The sequence below is a fragment of the Panthera onca genome, chromosome D1 (assembly GCF_046562875.1).
Source record: "Panthera onca isolate mPanOnc1 chromosome D1, mPanOnc1 haplotype 2, whole genome shotgun sequence".
NCBI lineage: Eukaryota > Metazoa > Chordata > Mammalia > Carnivora > Felidae > Panthera > Panthera onca.
Window position 1 is genome coordinate 16,016,670 of NC_138348.1, and position 22,459 is coordinate 16,039,128.

General features: G+C 46.4%; 2 protein-coding genes across 6 annotated transcripts in view; one reads left to right on the top strand and one right to left on the bottom strand.

Moving 5' to 3' along the window:
- On the top strand, window positions 1–8,730 carry ACP2 (acid phosphatase 2, lysosomal). 4 transcript variants are annotated; one of them, XM_060606564.3, is made up of 11 exons: window positions 1–223; window positions 811–906; window positions 1,211–1,297; window positions 2,372–2,524; window positions 2,633–2,731; window positions 2,810–2,899; window positions 3,391–3,481; window positions 4,269–4,351; window positions 4,483–4,589; window positions 4,704–4,879; window positions 6,863–8,730. In XM_060606564.3, the coding sequence occupies exons 1-11, from the start codon at window positions 110–112 to the stop codon at window positions 6,994–6,996; spliced, it is 1,230 nt and encodes a 409-aa protein (XP_060462547.2). In that variant the 5' UTR covers window positions 1–109; the 3' UTR covers window positions 6,997–8,730. The 4 variants fall into 4 exon arrangements, with proteins under 4 accessions (XP_060462547.2, XP_060462546.2, XP_060462549.2 ...); XM_060606563.3 differs by having other exon boundaries at window positions 2–223; window positions 3,349–3,481; XM_060606566.3 differs by lacking the exon at window positions 1–223 and adding an exon at window positions 314–454 and having other exon boundaries at window positions 3,349–3,481.
- Window positions 7,869–22,459, bottom strand: part of DDB2 (damage specific DNA binding protein 2) — a 20,448-nt gene continuing 5,857 nt past the window's right edge. The window contains exons 5-12 of one of the 2 annotated variants that reach the window (XM_060606551.3): window positions 12,492–12,637; window positions 11,075–11,174; window positions 10,810–10,987; window positions 10,342–10,484; window positions 10,024–10,113; window positions 8,767–8,931; window positions 8,577–8,622; window positions 7,869–8,265 (exon numbers count right to left, since the gene is read on the bottom strand). In XM_060606551.3, the coding sequence (XP_060462534.1) occupies window positions 8,219–8,265; window positions 8,577–8,622; window positions 8,767–8,931; window positions 10,024–10,113; window positions 10,342–10,484; window positions 10,810–10,987; window positions 11,075–11,174; window positions 12,492–12,637 (915 nt within the window). In that variant the 3' untranslated portion in view covers window positions 7,869–8,218. The remainder of the gene's footprint in view (window positions 8,266–8,576; window positions 8,623–8,766; window positions 8,932–10,023; window positions 10,114–10,341; window positions 10,485–10,809; window positions 10,988–11,074; window positions 11,175–12,491; window positions 12,638–22,459) is intronic. The other variant, XM_060606552.3, reaches the window with a different exon arrangement.

A 22,459-nucleotide genomic window follows, 5' to 3' on the forward strand; every position in this document is an offset into this window, starting at 1 on the left:
ATGGCGGCGAAGGCACTTCCGGCGTGTGTCCTTACGGGTGCGTCCGGGCGGCTGCTGTAGGTGCCACGCAGCGGGTTCCAGCCGATTTGCTGCATAGTCTACAGCGGTGATGGCGGGCAGGCCGTTTGCATGGAGCGGGGCAGCTCTTCTCCAGCTCCTTCTTGGCGTGAACCTGATAGTGATGCCACCCACCCAGGCCCGGAGTCTGCGCTTCGTCACCTTGGTAATGAGAGACGGGGTGGCCAAAGGGCTTGCCAGAGCTGGAAGGGCACGGCCGGTTGTTCGAGGGAGGGGCGGGGCTTGTGCTGGGGTCGGGATCTGGAGGAGCGGGAGCCGGTTTAGGACGAGACGACTGGCCTGGAGGGTCGGGGGCCCAGTTCGGAATTGATGTGGAGCCCGAGTTATTTTCGGGGACAGGCAGGGTGTAATTAATTACATATCAGGGCATAGGTCGGTGAGTCTGTCTTGGGACAGGGATGTTGTAGAACGGTAAAGGGACTCACCCTTAAGCCTTTGGTGATTTTTCCCCCCATCCCTTCCCCCATCCCCGGCATTGCTTTCATTTCTCCTTTCCTTTCCCATCTGTATCTTTGGCTTCTCTTATGGTCTCCAGTGGCGTTGGTTGGCCAAATTAGAATCTCTGGAACCTGTTCAAAGTTACTGACTTCTGAGTTGGGGTCTTTTGCAGGGGGTAGAGTTAAGGCTTCCTAGAAGGAGTAAGGCATCTCTCCCCAACAAGGGGCAGAGATGGGCTCTTTGTCCCTGTCGAGGAACTCTCTGACCTGTAGGCAAACCATTTTCTTTCCTCAGCTGTACCGACATGGAGACCGTTCGCCAGTGAAGACATATCCCAAGGATCCCTATCAGGAAGAGGAGTGGCCCCAGGGGTTTGGTCAGCTAACTAAGGTGGGTCAGAAGCCAGCCTCCATTCAGGGCGTGCTGTAGAATGAGTGACCTCGAGAGCAGGCTACAGAACTTGGGGCTCCACCAAACTCTCATTTGCCATGTGGGTGCTGACTTTGACCTTAAACTTACTTTCCTCTGTGTCCAGGACAGATGCCATATACAGTCAGCCACTTAGTAAATGACTTCTGTGATCAGATTAACCCACTCCTACTTCCAGACAGGGTAAATTTGGAAAGCAATAGTGCCTAAGCCCTGTGGGCTTGCAAGCTGTCCCTTCCCTCTTAACTCTTGAGTTTGCCCACAGGAGGGGATGCTACAGCATTGGGAGCTGGGCCAGGCTCTGCGGCAACGCTACCATGGCTTTCTCAACACCTCTTACCACCGGCAAGAGGTAAGGCTGGGAGCTCCAAGAGGCAAGGGTAGTGGAATCTACTATCCTCACCCCCTGCCCTCGGGAAGCCTGGGGCACTCTGGCCTCCTGCCATGAGTTTTTGGTAACAACTACAGGACACGACATCCAAGAGCTGTGTAGAACAGAGTCCTAGAGGCCGAGTTGCCCCTCCTTGACTTGGAAGGGGCAAAACTGATCAAGCATCCAATCTCAGACTTTAGGGCCTGGAAAAGTCTTTTCTGATTCTGTGGAATAGCGTAGACTTTCCATCCAAAACACTTACTGAGTACCTACTAAAGGCAAAGTGCTGTGCCAGCACTGTGCATGTAATGGTGCACCACACAGATATGATCTCTGTTTTCATGGAGCTTAGAATGAAGTGGGGGTGACAGACGATAAACCACACAGGGCCAAGACGTAAAGGTAGGAGGGAACACATGTGGAGAAGGCATGTCAGGAAAGATTGGCAAGCGTTCCTGATTCTTGAAGCCCTCTTCCTAGAGCCCGGGGATGGCGATGAATGTTCCTCTGGTTACCATTATCAACCACAGGCTGTGGGGTCCTCAATGTTATTGTTCCCTTGAGGACCATCTCTGTCCTGGTCTTGCCCCTCCCCACTGCTTCCTCCTCCCTTTGCACAAGCAATTAACTGTTCTCTATTTCCTCTCCCTGATCTCTAAGCTACTTTATTAAGGGGTATATGTATGTGGTAGGAGACAGTTTCTGCCTTCAAGAACTCTAGATAGGGAGATAGGCGTTGTTATACAAGCAGACAGATAGACAGACCTGACAGCCTCACTGACTGACAGCCTTATACTTTGGACTGGGAAGGCATTTGAACTAGAGCCATTACAACAGGAGTTCTTCACAGAGTGGTGACAGCTAGCCACTACCTGAGCATTTGGCCCTTTGCTGGGAAGAGGGACAAGGAAGGTCAGAGATGGGGAGCAGGGGCCACCATCTGCTGGGTAACTATCAAGAACAGGTTCAGGTTCTCCCCCTGAGGCCCCAATGAGGGGCCAAAGCTGCCCCACCCCACCCCCACAGGTAAGACTTGTGTTGTTGTCTCTGCAGGTTTATGTGCGAAGCACAGACTTTGACCGTACGCTCATGAGTGCTGAGGCCAACCTGGCCGGACTCTTCCCTCCCAACGGGATACAGCGCTTCAACCCAAATATCTCTTGGCAACCTATCCCCGTTCACACTGTGCCCATCACTGAGGATAGGGTAAGACTGGCCAGCGCTTCCCTGGAGGCGGTGAGAGGGACAACTCTGGCCATGGGCCGGCTGATCCCTGACTCCTTCTCAGCCTGTTTTCCCCACTTTGTTCTGCAGCTGCTGAAGTTCCCGTTGGGCCCGTGTCCCCGTTATGAGCAGTTACAGAACGAGACCAGACAGACGCCAGAGTATCAGAATGAGATCATTCAGAATGCAGTGAGTGGGGCTGAGGTGGAGGTCATCACGCTGTCCTTTCCCCAGGGCAGGACTCATCCCCTGATCCTTTTTTCATAGCAATTTCTGGATATGGTGGCCAACGAGACAGGCCTTACAGACCTGACGCTGGAGACCGTCTGGAATGTCTATGACACACTCTTCTGCGAGGTGAGCCCACTTAGGGTCCCAGTGTGACCTTTCTTCTCTCACACCTCGGCAGGCCCAGGTGACCAGGACAAGTAGGACAGCATGCCTGGATACCATTCCCACTGGGGAGGTCCAGGCAAGCCGCTTCTTGCGAAACAAGGGAACTTCCCTCAAGGGTGAAAAAGAACCTCAGAGTGGGAAATGGTTTATTATCTGTCAGCAGTTCTTGCCCCTCTCCACCCAGAACTCTCGTGCTATCCGAGATTCTGCTGAGTCACGCTTTTCGTGCCTGAGCTTCCTTTCCTGTGTCCTGTCCACCATGTCTCCTGGTTCCAGTCCCTCAGCCTCACCTCTCCTCTCCTCTCCCTCCCTCACACACACACAGGCACCTTCCCGCTGGGGAAGAGAGCTGTCCCCGGAGAGGCTCTGGCCTAGGCCTGGGGAGCTAACCTGCCTGCTGCGATACACAGCAAACACACGGGCTGGTCCTGCCGCCCTGGGCCTCTCCCCAGACCATGCAGCATCTGAGCCGGCTAAAGGACTTCAGCTTCCGCTTCCTCTTCGGGATCTACGAGCAGGCAGAGAAGGCCCGGCTTCAGGGGGGTGAGTGACCAGAGCAGCATGTCACTTCCCTCCTCAGGACCCTACAGCATTAACAACCTGCTCTGGAAGGCTGCTCACACGCTTCCCTCTCCCCCCATAGTCTTCTCTGCCCATTTAGAACCAGACCTCCCATTAGTCACTGAAGCCTTCCCCCGCCCTCCAAATGCTTATAGCTCCTCTGTCACCATATGATCGACCACAGTCAGGTTTGCGTGCTTCTTTCCTGCCATTCATCTTCTTAAGTCACTCGTGTCAGGAGACCCTCTGTCCCCTTAAATGAATACCTCCCTCCAGAAACCCACCAGGGAACGCTTTGCAAGAAGGCTGAGAATAATACACATGTGCCAGTTTCCTGGTCTGAGCACCCAAGGGAGGGCCAGCTGTCAAACCTTCCTGACATCTCTGTAGTTTTCAGAGCCTGCATGTGGCAGAGCTCCCGTATTTGCCACCATCTTATGGGTTTTGAAGCAGTCTTAAGTTTATATCTGTTCCAAACTGGAGTAATTCTTCAGACATGGGCAGGACCTCGTAGCTCACTTATAAAGGGGCAGATCTCTATATCTGTTGAAATGTACATATCTTGTTTTATCTTGCTTCTCTCTGTAAGTTTCAAAGTTCTTAGAGAACAGGGGTGCTGAAGAGTTTCCTGCATGGTTCCCATGCACCTAAAAGTTCCCTGTGCAGGTGATCAGACCCAGGACCAGCAGAGGGTGAAGGGGCTCAGATAGGTCTGATCAAAAGACAGGGGTAGCTGGAGCCACTGACACCAGGATCTCTTCTTCCTTAGGAGTCCTGTTGGCTCAGATACGGAAGAACCTGACCCTCATGGCAGCCTCTTCCCAACTCCCTAAGCTGCTGGTTTACTCTGCGGTAAGCTCCTATACTCCCCAGCATGCGAATGTCGGCCAGAGAGCTGGTTGTCTCCTCTGTTCAGTGCCTGGGGCGGGAGGGGGGTGGGGGTTAGGTGAGGAGGGCTGACAGGGAGCTCCTCTCTGTTACAGCACGACACCACCCTGGTGGCTCTGCAAATGGCACTGGATGTCTACAATGGGGAACAAGCCCCCTACGCCTCCTGCCACATATTTGAACTGTACCAGGAAGATAATGGGTGAGTGGACAGTCTGCCCTCCGGAGGGGCAATTGTGTGGAGGCTGTGGGCAGCCCAAGCACCCAGTTATAGGCCCGCTGAGCAGCTTCCATCGCCTCTCCTGTCAACCCTCAGGAATTTCTCAGTGGAGATGTACTTTCGGAATGAGAGTGACAAGGCTCCCTGGCCGCTGATCCTGCCTGGCTGCCCTCACCGCTGCCCCCTGCAGGACTTCCTTCACCTCACAGAGCCCGTCGTGCCCAAGGATTGGCAGCAAGAATGCCAGCTGGCAAGCGGGCCTGCAGACACGGGTGAGTGGCTGCCTGCCTCCACTAGTAATGTCCCAAAATAACCTTCGTTTCCTGCCCACCGGTCTCCCGAGAGCTGCTGCCCTTCCAGCCATCTCAGTGCATTTCCCTAGACCACCCTGACACCATTGCTCACCTTCTCTCCATTCCTCACTCTCAGGCGATGCCCTCACTTCTCAGATCACTGAGAAAATAACGGTAGCCAGGAGAGCCTGGGCTCATCCTGCAACCAGCAGATCTTCCAGCTTACTTGCTGCTGTAAGCTGCTACCTGAGGCCAGTCTCTGCACTTGTGCTCCGGGTCCATCTCTTCTCACCTCCACAGAGACTTCTGGAGCCTTAGTGTTTTCTCTCTACTGGGTCAGTCCCTCCTTGAGAGCCTTACAAAGACCTCTCAGGGCACCATCTTCCTCCAGCCACCACTGTTTCTCTGTTCCCTATGAAAGTGGAATCCTTCCTGGTTTGCTTTTTCAGTGCCTGTTCTGTCAGACTCCCGATAGAGAGGCTTGTGTCACCTTCCACACCAGTGAAGCCACTTTTGTAAAGGACCAATTACCTCCTCTTACCAAAGCCAGTGACCAATTCTTAGCTTCTTTCATCTCTCTGGGGCATGATGTGATCGGTCAGTCCTTCCTTAGACACTTTCTTGGCTTCTCTGCTTTTTCTTCTGACTTACAGGCAGCTTCCTTACTGGCTTTTTCTCCTGACTAAACAGCGGATGGCCCAGGGCTCACCCTGGCCCTTCCCCATGTGTGCACACTCCCAAAACAATCCCATCCAACCTCATGGCTTTACATACCACCTCCATGCAGAGTTCCATCCTTTTATGACTCAGATTCATGACCTTTTCTCTGAGCTACCGACTCACATATCTGACTGCTGATTGGAGGTCTCTCCATGGAGGTCAGCTAGAACATCTCAAAGCTGCTGTGTCTGAAACCAGACACTCTTGCCCCTAAATCCACTCTTCCTCCAGTCTTGCCCATCTTAGCAAATGCCACATTAGTCACCTAGTTGTGGAGCATAACCCTAAGAGTCATCTTGAATACCCTCTTTCTCACACCCCACATCCAGTCCACTAGCAGATCCCATCGGCTCAACCTTTAAAATATATCCTCTTGCCTCCCTGGTCTGATCTGCGCTCATCTCTTGCCTACACTACTGAAAAGTTTCCCACTGTTCTTTCTGATTCTCTTCTTGTACCTACCAGTCTCACAGTACCACAGAGTTAATTTTTTTTTTTTTTTTGATGTTTCATGTATTTATTTCAAGAGAGAGAGAGAGAGAGAGAGAGAGCAAGGGAGGAGCAGAGAGAGAGAGAATCCCAAGCAGGCTCCTTGCCGTCAGTGCAGAGCCTGACTCGGGGCTCAATCCCACTAACCGTGAGATCACGATATGAGCCAAAACCAGGAGTCAGACTCTTAACAGACTGAGCCACCAAGGCATCCCGAGTTAATTTTTTTAAAACATAAGTCAGTTGACATCACTACCCTTCTCAGAATCTTCCGGTGGCTTCCTATGACATTTGGAACAAAATCCAAGTTCTTTCTCATGGCCTTCCAGGCCCTTCTTGGTCTGATCCTCAGGGCTGATCTCCTACTTGCCCCTCACTCTGCTATAGTGATATTGGCTTTCTAGCTGATCCTAGAATTTGCCAAACTTATTTCCCCATCAGGGCCTTTTGTATTTGCTTCTTGTCGACTCATCCCCTCTGCCCCTGCCCCCAGACCCTCTTCTCTCATATCTGAGCATCTCAGGGACTCCAGGTCTCTGGTCAGATTGTCATTTCCTCAGTGATCCGTTCCCTGACTGACCTACCTTTCCATCCTTTTCCCCTTAGTTTGGTTTGTCTTTCTTTCTACCATTTGTCACTGACCTAGATATATCCCCGTTGTAAGAAGAGCACGTGGTATACGGTAGACAATCAAATATTTGTTGGAGGAACACTGACGTGACCTTTCTGTCCCCCTCCCCAACCTGTGCTCAGAGGTGATCGTGGCCTTGGCTGTATGCGGCTCCATCCTCTTCCTTCTCATAGTGCTGCTCCTCACTGTCCTCTTCCGGATGCAGGCCCAGCCTCCGGGCTACCGCCATGTCGCAGATGGGGAGGATCATGCCTGACAACCACTCAGCCCCCTTCCCTCTGCCTCCTAGGGGAGGTGGGCTGGGCCCTTGCTCCTGACTATTGCTGCTCCCCAGCCCATGGACAGGAGACCCTGGGTTGGCCTCCCTCTGATTATCCTAACCTAGATGAACAAGTGGGGCTCGGCTTGGCCCATGGCACCTGTCGCTCAGCATTCATGTGCCTCCTCTTTACCAAGTACTATGTTGGACTTTGGCTTTCTCCAAACAAGACTTGCCTCCGCCATGCTTCCGAAGGACTAGAAGTGTAGACAAGTATCCAAGTTTCACTCAGGACCTGGGATTGAAAAACTGAAGGAGTTGGTGCTTGATTGCCTTGCCCCCGCCAATCAAGCCTTGCTCTCTCTTCCAGCTTGGAGTCTTTGGCAAATGGTTCAGGGGACACAGTCTTGCCTCTCAGTGCTTATTTTAGTGGGAAAAACTGCACAACATTGGGCGTACAACCATTGGCCACTAAGGAGCTGGATCACCCAAAGGCCAGCCAGCCAAGTTTTCCTTTGTCCCCCTGAAGCCACCATTAGAGTCAGACATAATGCTTCAGGCACCTTTGTCACCCTGCAGCTGGAGCAGGTCAGAAGGGTGTTTGTACTGGGGGGGGGGGGGGGGGGGGGGGGAGTGAGTTGTACAGTTGTGACACTACTATCCCAGTCGGCTAGGCTGGGGTCTCTAGGGACCAGAGTTAAATGTAGGTTGTAAGCTGGACAGCTTGTGGCTGTGGCCCAGAATAGGGCTAAGGCAGCGTCCAGAGAATGAAAGTTTTAGACTCAGTGCTGTTTCTGTGCCTTTTCTTCATTTTGGGGGGCCCAAGGAGCCCTTTGACCAGGTCAGTGCTGTAAAATCCACTCAGAAGCTCAGTTGGGTATGGTTTTATTGGCCATATCAATAGTGAGCACAAACTGAAAACCACTACCTGATCACTCTGCCACTGCACGTCAAAGAAAAGTACCTTGGCCCCAGGCTAGATAATAGCAAGGACCCTTGGGGCACCTGGGGCACCAACTCTGGAGAAGTTTCTGGATCTAAGTCCAGAGCAGTAACATGCCAGTGTCCCAGTCCCACAGTGTCCCATGCCACAGTGTCCCTGCTCCGACCCTAAGACTTGGATACCTTTGGCCCTTTAACACATAGCCGCCTCTTCTCACAGGATTTGTTCTCAGGTGGCTCCAAGCCCTTGCTTGGCCCACACCGTCATTAATGTGTCTCATTTCCGCATCCCAGCTTCCTGGCTCCAAATGAGAATGTGATAACCTAGGAGGAGTGAGACCAGTCTGACTTGCACCTTCCATTATCAGTCTCTGAGAACTTGGGGTTGGCCCAGGGAACCTAGGACTTGGTAAGGAAATACCAGGAAATTGGGACAGCAGCCAGGCATTGCCATGCCCAGGACAAAGCAAGAGGCATGGAGGGCCCAGGCCAAAGAGTCCACGGTCTCCTGGTAGTCTTCTTTACTGACTCCTTCCCTGGGGTGACTGGTAGGGCTAAGCTGAGGAGAGCCTGCACTCAACCTTGGGGAGTAGGATAGGGCTTGGCCAGTCTGAGATACAACCTACTTCACTCACCCATCACAGAGGCCAGCGTGTCCCCCATGGGATTGAACTCATTGAGCTGCAGAGACAAGGGCATAAGCATGAGGAGAGGTTGAGGTACTGGGAGAAGGGCACATGAGGATAAATTTCTGGTCGTTTTTGGTCAATAAAGTAGGTTGAATCCCTGCTTCCTCCCATCATTATTTGAGGGCCCAAACCTCACCGAAATGATACCAGAAGATTCTGGGTCATAGAGCTGATACATCATCTTCCCTGAGCTTCCATCAAACACATCAATGGTCCTTAATTCATGGGGGGTACAACTTTTGAAATTAGGATCTGGGTATCGGCCCACGACAATGAGGTTGTACCGAGGATGCCAGGTTGCCTAGGAGACGAAGAGTTGTCATGAGAGTAAATGCAGAGCACTATCAAGAGGGACATCAAAAGTACCTTTTGTCACTAGCAGTTGTTAGTACAGTTGCCAGCAATTTAATAATGGAGATCAGACCCACATGAAACTATTGTATGTGCGTCTACCATCCCAAATTTTTAATCCCAAATTGGCCTCTCTGGACCTTGGGACACCTTCAGGCCTTCTTTCTCTTTTGCACTTCCTGAGATCATACCAACTGAACAATGTTGTAACATCAGCTTTACCCAGACATTAACCAAAGAGGTAAGCCTACAACAAAGCAAAAAGTCTCTGGTAACCAAAAACCAAATAGGATGGAAGTTCTGAAGTAATCCCTCCATCAATGTGAACGATAAAGAGTTGAGCAGGAGATGGCTCGTGGCCAAGAAAGGGAAAGAAACCTATGTTCCCCAGATTACCCCACTCAAAACAAATCTGGCAGTTAGCTGGAATGACAGGTGGGGTTTTCCTAAGAAATCTCAAGGGAGTTTTGAAGGCGGAAAGACATGGTTAGCGGGAAGGATGAGGTGGTACATGCCACGGCTTGGACATCAGTCACAAGCCCACCTGGGAAGCTAGAAATTGGCCTGGCTGGTTACAAAGTGGGAGATGACACATGGATCAATGGGAACCAGCCAGTGATGAATGCTTGTTCTTAAGAGCTTGGGTTGGATTTGAGGTACGTGGGAGCCTCCCTAATACTAAATCATCACTGTTTATGTAGTACTTACCAGGCACTGGGCATGTGCTTTAGGTATACTGATTCTTCCAACAACCCTATCGGTCAGATACTATTATTCCCTTTTTAGAGATGAGGAAACCAAGATCCAAAATTCAAGCACTTGCCCAAGGATTCTAACCGGAGGTTGTCAGCCTGCCTGAGGCTGGTGCCCCCACCACTATGCTGTCTTGATGAAAGAAGTAGAGACATGAAACCTGGAGGTCTGAAGAAAGGCTGTGGTTCTATAAAAGAACACAAAGCAGGAGAGCAGAGCAATGGGCAGAGCTGAGGCTGCCTGGGGGCATGGGCAGGAAGGAATCAGAAGACTTCAAGACCGTAAAAACCTTGGGGGCTGAGACTGGAGAAGTCATTAGCAAGGCTGAGGTCAGCAGGCACTGAAGTTTGAGGGCAGAACAGCAGGGAGATAGGCTGGGCTGAAAAAAAAACAAAAACAGGAAAAGAGCTTACAGGAGACAGAACCCAGCAAAGTGGGATTGTAGAAGGGGGACAGAAGGGACAAAGAGAGAGAGAGCCAGGGGAAAAGAGACTGCTTTGTGGGTGCAAGATGAGATCTGGGATTAGGGATTCCAGATCTGGCCTTTCTCTACCTTGGGCAGACCCCGTCTATCCCCATGTCATAGCTCCCTGTCTTCATCACTTACCTTGATGGGCGTCAGGTGCTGGAAGTGGCGGTGAGGGTGTGGGATCAGGCTCGGGGGGCAGTCCCACTGGGAGGCCGAGTAAACCCGGAGCTCACTCTTCTGGTCAGTGGTCAGGAGCTGGGCTCCGTCAGGACTGAAACAAGCTGGCGAGTGAAAAGCCCCAGAACTGAAGGAACCACAGGCCCTTGTCCTGGCTGGTACAGGCCTTCTGCAGGGGCGCCCTCTTTCCCACTCCTCTCTAGACCCCGGGTGGAAGGGAGGAGGTGAATCTGGACTGTGAACAAAAACATTCTAGAAACTTAGCAGCTGTTGGGGACCACTAGTTTCAGAAAGTTTCCAAGATACCAACTTGGTTGATGCTATCAGGGTAAAGGGTTTGGCCTAGCAGCTTCTAAATGTTGAGGGGAGACCCCAGAAACGGTTGGATAGGCACCGTGTGCAGGAAGGATGAGGTCTGATATATCACACCTGCGTTGACAGGATGGCTATGCAGCAGCGAGTGGAGGCAGCTGGATTTCCCTTTAACCTGGCGCAGGTCCCAGATTTTCACTGTTTGGTCCACAGAGGCTGTGGCCAGGAGCCAATCACAGCATGGGTTCAGGGCCACATGGGTCACTTTCTTTTTGTGCATTCTCAGATTCCAAAGCTGCAGAGAAGGGCTTGGTTCAGGTGGGGTGCAGGGAGGCTGGGGGTAAGGGAAAGAAAGGGAAGACCAGGGCTCCAGAGAACGCACCTCCCTGCCGTCCATGTTCAGCAGGATCACATGTCCCACATTGTCGCCTGTGACCACCATTCGGCTTCTGGCAGACACATCCAGGCTGCAAAACCAGATGCTGGGGGGAGAGACTGTGCTATAAGATTCTTGGGGACAAAGGCAAGAGCCATTAACTGTTCCAGCTCTAACGTCTAACGGATAGATGTCCAATCAGTATTTGTTGAATAAGTGAATAATTGTCTCACCACGGACTCCCAGTGAGGAACACTCTTACTTGTCTACCTTCCAGAGAGAGGGCACGAGGGTGATGAGGCTCAGAAATTTGTCCAGTTACTGCCGGGGCCAGGATCCTCAGCTGGTAGGAGTCCTTAAGAAGCTGTCCCTTAGAGCCATTAGGCAAGTCCCCAGGCCAGCCTGCCCCCTATAGCCCTGGGTTTTGAGGAAGACATGTTTATTGGTGTCTCTCTTCACTCTCTACCCTCTGGGCCAAAGGAGATGACAAATCAAAAAGGGACTGCCCAGCTCCGGTTGTCAGAGCTGGCGAGAAAAGAACTTCTGCCCTCTTCTGAGCATTTAGGGGAAAAAGCACAATTTAGGAGCTCTGTCTTGCTCTTTTGCTTCTCGGACTACTTGAGGACAAAGGGTTGGGATTGCTTCAGGGATCCTAATGCCCAGCCAGGAGATCTCAGATTCCTATTTTTCCTCTCAAACACTCAAATCCTTGCTACGGTGTCTTTTGTATCCCCTACAAATATCTTTCGGAGGGAGGGTTTCTTGTGGAAGAATAACATGGAGCTGAGTCTATCCCATCACTTGCCCTGATTGCTTGGTATTTCTTACCTCTGTGGGGCAGCCCAGGATAATGTCCAGTGCTAGTTAGAGCCTCCACAGCCTTGATTCCTTAGAGAACAGTTAGAGTCGTGTCTCTGGCTAGAAATCAAACTGACGCGTCTTTTGTAATTTCTCCAGCCACTTGCCCTTGGGGAGTCCAAAGTGCTTTATGGGCACAATTCTATCCCTTTAAGCTTCTATCAAAGAAGTGGTTGGGTCATTACAACTCAGGGATGTAGAGAATGAAATCTCAAATTCTTAGTTCCTGCTCCAACCTTTAAAAGTGGCTTTCTAGGCCAATGCCATGTTAACTAGTGAGAATCAAGGTCTAGTCTAATATATGAATGCCTTACAGAAGAGCTGAAGCCCTTCCCTCTCTGAGAAGAGCTGAGGTTCTAGAATACCTCACCGAAGCAGTAACCCACCTGGAACAGAGAAAGGCAGCTACAGGAAGTCTCAGAAAGAGAGGGAAGGGTGGAAAGGGGCTGCCACCTTGCTGGTCTTTCCCGTGCCAGGTTTGGGTAATACAAACGAGATCCAGAGGCTCTCATCAGAACTACACCGAGAGCCTAGAGGCCCTTTCCCTCCTAGCGAAGCCACTCACTTGCAGGTGTCTGAGCTGGTAAACACTCGGAGCGTGTTGCCTTTAAAGTCTTGCAGCCTAGTTGTTCCCTCCATTGAGGAGGTGAAAAACTGGTTGGTATCAAGAGGGTTAAACTTCAGCCCAGTGACGCTCCCTCCAGCTCCAATCTAACATAAGGAAGAGAAAAACCAGTGAGTGAAGATGGCCCAGGAGAAGGATGAGGCCTGGGTGCACGGAGTCTGCCGACCAGACAGCCGGGCAGGCAGCACGTGCGGCCAGGCCGGCCGAGAGGCCTGGACGCAGGCATGCGCTCCATGGGACTCTTCATTACTTAAGGTTTTAGTTTTAATTGAATTAAAAAAAAAAAATTAACATACGGTACATTTGGTTGTTTTTACCACACACTTCTATGGATGTGAAAACACAAGAGTATAGATTTGAATAACCACCACCCAAATCAGGATGCAGAACAGTTCCATCCCCTCAAAAAAGCCCCCTGTGCTCTCCCCTCGTGGTCACACCCCTTCTCCTCCTGTCACCCCTCGGCCACTGTGGATCTGTTCTCTATCACTGTGCTATGGTTTTGCCTTTAATAGATTGTCGTATAAATGAATCATACAGTATTCATCTCACTCAGCATAATGCCCCTGAGATGCACCCAAGTTACTATGTATACCCAGAGCTCATTCCATTTTATTGCCAAGCATTCCATTATGTGGATGTACCATGGTTTGTTTATTGCCCAGTGCTCTTTAGAGGAGCTTCAGCTCGGAACAGTGCCTGGATTAGGTGGGCAGGAGTCAGATCTGAACTCCTTCCTATTTTTTCCAGATATTCCAGACAATGATGATGAAAATAATCATAACATCAAAAAACATAACCTTATTAAGTGCTTCTTATGTATCAGGCACAGTTTTAAGAACTTTACACCCTCAAGAGCCCCTTCTCTACTTCTTAAGCTGCCGCTATCCCAGCCTCACAGACCCGTACAAGGCCTCTTACACAACATCCACTTGGCTCACTCAGCATGCTAACTGGCACATCCTATCTCCTCTATAAAGGTGACGATGGTCCGCCAAACACTTACTGCTGTGATAATCTTCTGCTTCCAACAGTTGAGTCCTGTGCTCACTAAGGCTTCACCGTGTTTGCTTTTTTTTTTTTAATATTTATTTATTTTGAGAGAGAGAGCGAGCATGCATGCAGGGGAGGGACAGAGAGGGAGGAAGAAAGAGAATCCCAAGCAGGCTCCGCGCTCTCTGTCAGTGCAGAGCCCGAAGCGGGGCTCGATCTCTCAAGCCGTGAGATCATGACCTGAGCCGAAATCAAGAGTCAGATGCTCAACCGACTGAGCCACCCAGGCACCTCCAAAATAAATGTCTTTAAAGAAAAGTTTCTGAAGTCAATGGAGAGCTATCAAGGCATCAAGAACTTGAAGACCAACATCCCAGAGAAAGAAGCAGAAAGATGGACCTGACGTTTGGATGCTGCTTTACCCCTTGAGGTCTATGCAGATTAGAAGGCTGTGGCTTTGAAGCAGAGAAACCAAACTGCAGACAAGCTGATATGAAAGTGGTAGGTGGCTTCAAGGCTGAGAAGCTGGGCTGCGGTTTTACCAGTCTCACACGGCAAGAGAGGCAGAACTGGAGCTCAGACTTGCCAAGAAGGAGAGGTCTTAGAAAAAAACCCCAGCTTTTAGTTAAGATCCTAGACACTCTCGAAATAAGAGCAAACTAGAAATAGCCTGACCCTCACAAAACCTGAAGTCCAGATTCAAATAATTTTAAACTCATTGGATTAAGATGATCTGATGGAGAAAAAAAAATTGTCTCTAGAGGAAAACATCACCACCCAAAACTCAAAATTATCTCTACAAGTTTTCATATGCAATATCTGGCATTACATCTAAAATCATCCGGCATATCAGAAGATAAGGCCAAATAAACAAAAACGAAGAGGAAAAAAACATTTGAAAGATACAGGAGATACAGATATTGGAGCTGTTATATATAGGCTTTAAAATAATTGTGATTAGGCACCTGGCTGGCTCAGTCGGTGGAACATCTGACTCCTGATCTTGGGGTCATGAGTTCAAACCTGATGCTGGGCATGGACCCTACTTAAATACATACATACATACCTACGCACACAAAATAATTGTGATTAAAATACATTTTTAAAAATAGACCTAATTTTAAAATGGACAAAGGATTTGAACAGACATTTTCCCAAAGACATGCAAATGGCCAGGAGCACATGAAAAGATGCTCAACATCATTAGACATCATGAGATACTATTTCACACCCTCTGGGATGGCTATAATAAAAAAGATAGACAATTAGAGATGTCTGGGTGACTCAGTTGGTTAAGCATCTGACTCTTGATTTCAGCTCAGGTCATGATTCAGTTTGTGAGATCAAGCTCCACATCAGGCTCTGCGCTAATAATGCAAAGCCTGCTTGGGATTCTCTCTCCCCCTCTCTCTCTGCCCCTCATGCTCTCTCTCAAAATAAATAAACATTAAAAAAAAAAGATAGACAATTACAGGTGGTGAAAAGACAACCCATAAAATGGGAGAAAATATTCGCATACTGTATCTGATAAGAAGTTAATATCAAAAAATATAAGGAACTCTATAGCAAAAAACAAAACTCTCCCCCAAATAACCTCGTTAAACAATGGGCAAGGGACCTAAATAAACATTTCTCCAAAGAAGACATACAAATGGCCAACAGGTATGTGCAAAGGTGCTCAACATCACTAATCCTGACATCAGGGAAATGCAAATCAAAACTACAATGAGCTATATCACCTTAAACTTGCTAGAATAGCTATTATCAGGGGCGCCTGGGTGGCTCAGTTGGTTAAGCACTGACTTCGGCTCAGGTCATGATCTCATGGTTTGTGATTTCGAGCCCTGCTTTGGGCTCTGTGCTGACAGCTCAGAGCCTGGAGCCTGCTTCGGATTCTGTGTCTCCCTCTCTCTCTGCCCCTCCCCAACTCACTCTCTCTCTTTCAAAAATAAATAAATAAACACGAAAATAAGAAAAAAAAAAGAATGCTATTATTGAAACAACAGAAGATAACAGGTACCAGCAAAGGGGTAGAGAACAAGGTACTCTTGTACACTGTTGATGGGAATGTAAGTTGGTAGAGGCAATGCAGAAAACAGCATGGGGGTTCCTCAGAAAATTTAGAAATACCATGTGATCCAGTAATCCCACTTCTGGGTATATATCCAAAGGAAATGAAATAAGCTTCTCAAAGTGTTATCGTCCCTCCTGTGTTCACTGCAGCATTATTCACAGTAGCCAAGATAGGAAAACAACCTCAGTGTCTGTAGACAGATGAAGAGATACAGAAAAATGTTGTATGTATATAAATGGAATATTATTGAGCCTTTAAAAAGAAGGAAATCCTGCCATTTGTGACAACCAGGATGAACCAGGAGGATGCTATGCTAAGTGAAATAAGTCAGACACAGAAAGACAAATACTGCATGATCTTACTTATATGTGGACCCTAAAGAGATGGAACTCATAAAAGCTGAGTAGAATGGTGGTTGCCTAGGGGCTTGGGGCTGGAGGAGATGTTGATCCAAGGTACAAAGTGTCAATTATGCAGGATGAGTAAGTTCTGGAGTTCTAACGGACAGCACGGTGACTACAGTTATTAACAGTATGTTATATGTTTGAAATTTACTAGGAGAGTTGATCTTAAATGTTCTCAGCTCGTTGCACGCACACAAGGCAATATGTGAGGTGATGAATTAGCTTGACCATGGTAATCATTTGCAAGTACATATATGTTAAAACTTCACACTGTACACCTTAAATATGTACAATTTTTATTCGTCAATTATACCTCAATAAAGCTGGAAAAAAACCCACAAATGTTGTTAAGGATGTGGAGAAGTTGAAGCCCTCCTACGCTGCTGGTGGGAATGTGAAATGGAGAAGTCGCTCTGGAAAACTGTTTGGCAGTTCCTCAAAAACTTAAACATAAAGTTACTGTGTGTCCCATCAATGTACACTCTTGGGCATATAGGCATATACCCAAGAGAAATGAATAAGTATGTTCACATGAAAACTTGAACACAAATATTCACAGAAGCGTTATCCATAATAAAAGAAGGCTAAAAATCAATGATTCAAACATCCATCTCAAGAAGGTATGAAAGTAACAGGAAAATAAAGCAGGAGATTGAATAGAAATGAATGAAACAGAAAACAAATATACTGTGGGAAAATTCACAAACAAAAGTTGGTTCAACGAAAATACTACTAAAATTGATAAATCCCTGGTGAGACTGACCAGACAGAAGTCACAAATAACCAATGTAATAGATCAAAAAAGGGACATCAGTAGAAATCTTAGACATTTTAAACAATAATAAGAGGATATAATAAACAATCTTATGCCAATAAATTCGAAAACTTAGATGAAATGGGGAAATCCCTAGAATTTGCTAAACTGACGGAAAATGAAAGAGAAAATCAGAATAGTCTGATTAAAGGCATTGTATTCACAACTAAAAATGTTCTTGCAAAGTAAATTCCAGATCCTGGTAGCTTCACTGTTGAATACACTAAACATTTAAGGAAGAAATAATATCAGTCTTTTGTTGTTGTTGTTTTCCAACCATCTCAAACTCTTCGAAAAGTTGCAAGACTAGCACAAAGAACTGCTTTTCTGGAAGCATTTGATAATAAATTACCAGCTTGATGTCCAATCACCCTCAAATACTCTACTGTGTATTTCCTAGGCAGAACATTCTCCTATGTAACCACAATAAGACCATCAAAACTTAGGGGTGTCTAAAGCAGTTCTAACTCATAGAAACAGAAAGCATTAATTGTGGTCGCCAAGGGCTGAGGGAAGGGGAAAATGAGGAACTTATCCGATGGGTATACAGTTTCAGTTTTACACAATGAAAAAGTTCTAGAGTTCTGTTATATAATAATGTGACTATAGTTAACACTACTGTACACTTAAAAATGTTTCGGTGATTGGGGTGTCTGGGTGGCTGAGCTGGTTAAGTGTCCCACTCTTGATTTTGACTCAGGTCATGATCTCACAGTTCGTGAGTTTGAGACTGGTGTCAGGCTCTGTGCTGACAGCATGGAGCCTGCTTGGGATTCTCTTGCTCCTTCTCTCTCTGCCCCTCCCTCACTCACACACACACACACACACACACACACACACACACACACACACACTTTTTGTCTCTCAAAAAATAAATAAACTTAGAAAAATGTATGTATATAGGGGCACCTGGGTGGCTCAGTCAGTTAAGCGTCTGGCTCTTGACTTCAGCTCAGGTCATGATTTCATGGTTCGTGGATTCAAGCCCCATGTCGGGCTCCACACTGATCGTGCAGAGCCTGCTTGGGATTCTGTTTTCCTCTCTTTCTGCCCCTCCCCCGCTCATACAGTCTCTCTCTCTCTCTCTCTCTCTCTCTCTCTCTCTCTCTCAAAATAAAAAAACTTAAAACAAATATATATATATATATATATATTTTTTTTTTTTTTTAAATGTTCAGTGATAAATGTTATGTGCTTTTACCATGATTTTTAAGAAGCAGTATTACTTGCTGGAGATGATAAAATTGGAAAGGTTTTAAGAAATGAGAAAAAAAGAAAATTTAAGTGAAAAATTGGAATATAATTAATAAACCAAAACAAACACACAAAATCAATTGGTGTAGCTTATCACATTAGGAGAATAAAGGGGAAAAATCATATGCTGATCTCAAGAGATACAAAAAAGTATTTGATGAAATACAATTTCATTCACAAGAGCTTCTGGCAAACCAGAAATAAAAGGGGAATTTACATAATCTGATAAGGGATATTAAAAAACAGACAATTTTAAAACACAAACAAGCTCCCATGTATATACCCAAAAGAAGTAAAAACAGGTATTCAAACAAAAACTTGTACATGTATATTCACAGCAGTTGCATTCATAATAGCAAAAGGTGGAAACAACCCAAACGTCCATCAACAGATGACTGGATAAATGAAATGTGGCAAATCCGTATGATGGACCATTATTCAGCTATAAAAAAGTAATGAAGTACTGATCCATGCTACAACATAGATGAACCTTGAAAACATTATGCTAAATGAAAGAAGCCAGACCCAAAAGGAAAAATATTGCATGATTCCATTTATATGAAGTACCCGAATAGTCAAATTTTTAAATATTTTTTTAATGTTTATTTATTTTTGAGAGACAGAGATAGTGAGGGGGGTAGGGGCAGAGAGAGAGAGGGAGACACAGAATCAGAAACAGGCTCCAGGCTCTGAGCTGTCAGCACAGAGCCTGACGTGGGGCTTGAACTCACGGACCACAAGATCATGACCTGAGCCGAAGTTGGACGCTCAACCGACTGAGCCACCCAGGCGCCGCAAATACTCAAATTTTTAGAGACAGAAGGCAGATTAGTGCATATAGGGGAGGGTAATAAAGAGTCTTTGTTTAATGGTACAGAGTTTTATTGTGGGAAGATGTACAAGTTCCAAAGATGGTTGTGGTGATAGTTGCACAACAATGTGAAAGTACTTAATGCCGCTGAATTGTACACTTAAAATGGTTAAAATGGGGAGACGCCTGGCTGGCTCAGTCAGTTAAGCATCCGACTCTTGGTTTCAGCTCGGGTCATGATCTTGCAGTTCGTGGGTTTGAGCCCCACATCAGGCTCTGCACTGACTGTGCAGAACCTGCTTAGGATTCTCTCTCTGTCTCTCTCTCTCTGCCCCTCCCACATCTCTCTCTCTCTCTCTCTCTGAAAACAAATTAACTTTAAATTTTTTTTAAAATGAAATAAACTTTTAAAAACTGGTTAATTTTATGTTATGTGTATTTTACAATAGAAAGTAGAAGAAATCATGCTCAATGATAAAATATAAAAGCCTTCTATGATCAAGAATAAGACAAGCATGTCTGCTAGAGTCAATATTCAACAATGTACTAGAATAAGACAATGGAACAAGGCGAAAAAGAAGTATAAGAATAGTAAAGAAAGAAACCCAACTCTTGTGATTTGTAGGTGACAAGACTGTGTAGGACAAAAATGTTAAATCCTCAGATAAACTATTAAAATTAATGGGAATTTCTGTTCCCAACCATGATGGAGTGTCAGAAAACAGGTATATCTTCCTGTCTTAAATAACTAAGAAAATGGACAAGAAAAGTGAAATAGGTTCTCAGAGATTAGACAGCAGGCAGCACAAGACAGGAGGCAAGCAAGAGATAGTCCTACAACTGTCCCAGGTTAGCACTTGGAGAAAGTATCCAGGCAGCAAGACCGAGAGGGAGGACACACACAGCCTAGCAGTCTCACTGAGTTGAGAAGACAGAATTTTAGGAAAGCCAACATAGCAAGAATTTGTGGGCAAAATTCTGGGGAGGAGACACACAGAGGGAACATTCTGGAGATTTTCACAAGGATCCCCTCAAGTCTTTTGGGTAAGTATTAATGTGTAAATGGGTATGAGGAAACTACCCAAGGCTGGGAGGGGAGTGGGGAGAAGCACCATGGATAAATAGGGGAGAATCCTCAGAATAGTCTGTATTCTCACCATCCAGAATGAAAAGACTTAATATACAGAACATTGAGTCTTCAGAAGAGTATTGCCTCAGGATGAGGCCAATTTATACCTAGACTATAGGCTTCCTTAAACCCATGCTGACTGGGGTAGATTAAATAATGGTCCCCAAGATGTCCATGCCCTAATCCATAGACTCCATGAATAATACTCTAGATGACAAAAGGGATTGTGCATATGTGGTTAAGTTAAGGATATTGAGATGGGGAGATTATTTTGGATTGTCTGGGTGGGACTGATATAATCGAAATCAAATGGTCTTTATAAGAGCAACACAGGGGGAGTCAGTCAGAAAAGAAAGCAATGTGATCACAGAAGCAGAAATTGCAGTGATGCACTTTTAAGATGGAAGAAACCACAGCTCAGGAGTTCAGATGGCCACAAGAAGCTGAAAAAAGCAAGGAAACAAATTCTCCCCTCAGAAACTTGAGAAAGAACCAGCCTTGCCAACACGTTGACATTTGTTCAGAAAAATCATTTCAGACTTCTGACCTCCAGAACTGTAAGAGAATAAAATTGTTTTGTTGTAAGATACCAAGACTGTGATAATCTGTTATAGAATCAAGAGGAAATGAATACAGTAACTATATTAACAAAGCTTAAAAGCAAGCCTTGAAGGTATCAAACTGGTTATAAGTACCTGTGTCCCAGAACAAAGCCCAACAATATTTAAAAGAATACAACAAAATCCAACATCCAACAATGTAAAATTCACAATGTCTGGCATCCAATGAGAAATTACCAGGCATGCAAAGAAGCAGGAAAATAGAACTTATAACCAGAAGAAAGCTCAGTGAATACAAACACCCTTACAAGTGACACAGATGATAGAATTAAGCAAAAACATTGAAACAAGTGTTATAAACATATTCTATATGGTCAAGAAAAGTAGAGGAAGTAATGAACATGAAAAAAGAAATGGAAGATATTTTAAAAGGCCTAAATTAAGCTTCTAGAGATGATATACAGTATCTGAAAAGAAAAATACATTGGACGGGATTGATAGCAGATTAGATGTAGACGATCAATGAAGTTGAGACATGAGGTAGAAGCTATGCAAAATAAAATGAGGGGGAGGGGATTATAAAATAAAGTGTTAATCAATGACCTGCAGGACAATACCTAGTAGCCTAACATGTATGTAATTGGAGTCCCAGAGGCAGAAAAAAAAAAAAAAAAAAGAGGGGAGAAACTATTTGAAGAAATGACCTAAAATTTTCCAAATTTGATGACAAACCCATAGATCCAAGAAGTTCAGTGAACCCCAAACAGGAGAAACATATAGAAAAACACACCAAAAAAATCACAATCATTTTTATTTTTATTAAAAAAAATTTTTTTTCAATGTTCATTTATTTTTGAGAAAGAGAGAGACAGAGTGTGAGTGGGGGAGGGGCAGAGACAGAGGGAGACACAGAATCAGTAGCAGGCTCCAGGTTCTGAGCTGTCATCACAGAGCCCAACATGGGGCTTGAACTCACGAACTGTGAGATCATGACCTAAGCCAAAGTTGGGACGCTTAAGCAACTGAGCCACCCAGCACCCCTATTTTTATTTTTAATGTTCATTTATTTATTTTGAGAAAGAGAGAGAGTGTGCATGTGAACAGGGGAGGGGCAGAGAGAGAATCCTAAGCAGGCTCCCCGCTCAGCACAGAGCTCGACAGAGGGCTGGATCTCACCAACCAACAACCGTAAGATCATGACCTGAGCTAACATCAAGACTCGGGTGCTTAACCACCTGAGCCATCTAGGCACCCTCACAATTATTTTTTTTTAAATAAGTCTCTCTGCCCCTTCCCTGCTTGCACGCGCTCTCTCTCTCTCTCAAAATAGTAAGTATACTTATTTACTTGGGTAAGATACAGAATCTGAAGCAGGCTCCAGACTCTGAACTGTCAGCACAGAGCTGCACATGGGGCTCAAACTCAAAAAGTGTGAGATCGTGACCTGAGCAGAAGTCGGACACTTAACCAACTGAGCCACCCAGGCGCCCCAAAGATCATTTTATAATAAGAGTAAAACTAAGTTATCTTCATTTTGAAAATGTAATGTGTTTCCTTGCCAAGGGCCTGAAGATGTAAAGGTCAGAGCCAAGGTCAGAGGACAAAAGAAGTGACAAAATGAGGCACTGCTTCTCCTCCAGTCACTGGTGCCAAATCAACTTTCTGTCAGTATCTGGGAGTAAAGACAGGCAGTTCTCCAGACCACCATACCCTTCTTCTGTTCCAATCTAGCGTCTTGCTAATCCAAAATTCAAATGTCCAGGCCAATCTCCACCATGGTGTGAGGAAACATCACTTAAATGCACATTATAATAAAGGGTGATGTAAACCAAAAGCAGTCTCAGCCTGGCACAAGTTCAAAGCAGATGT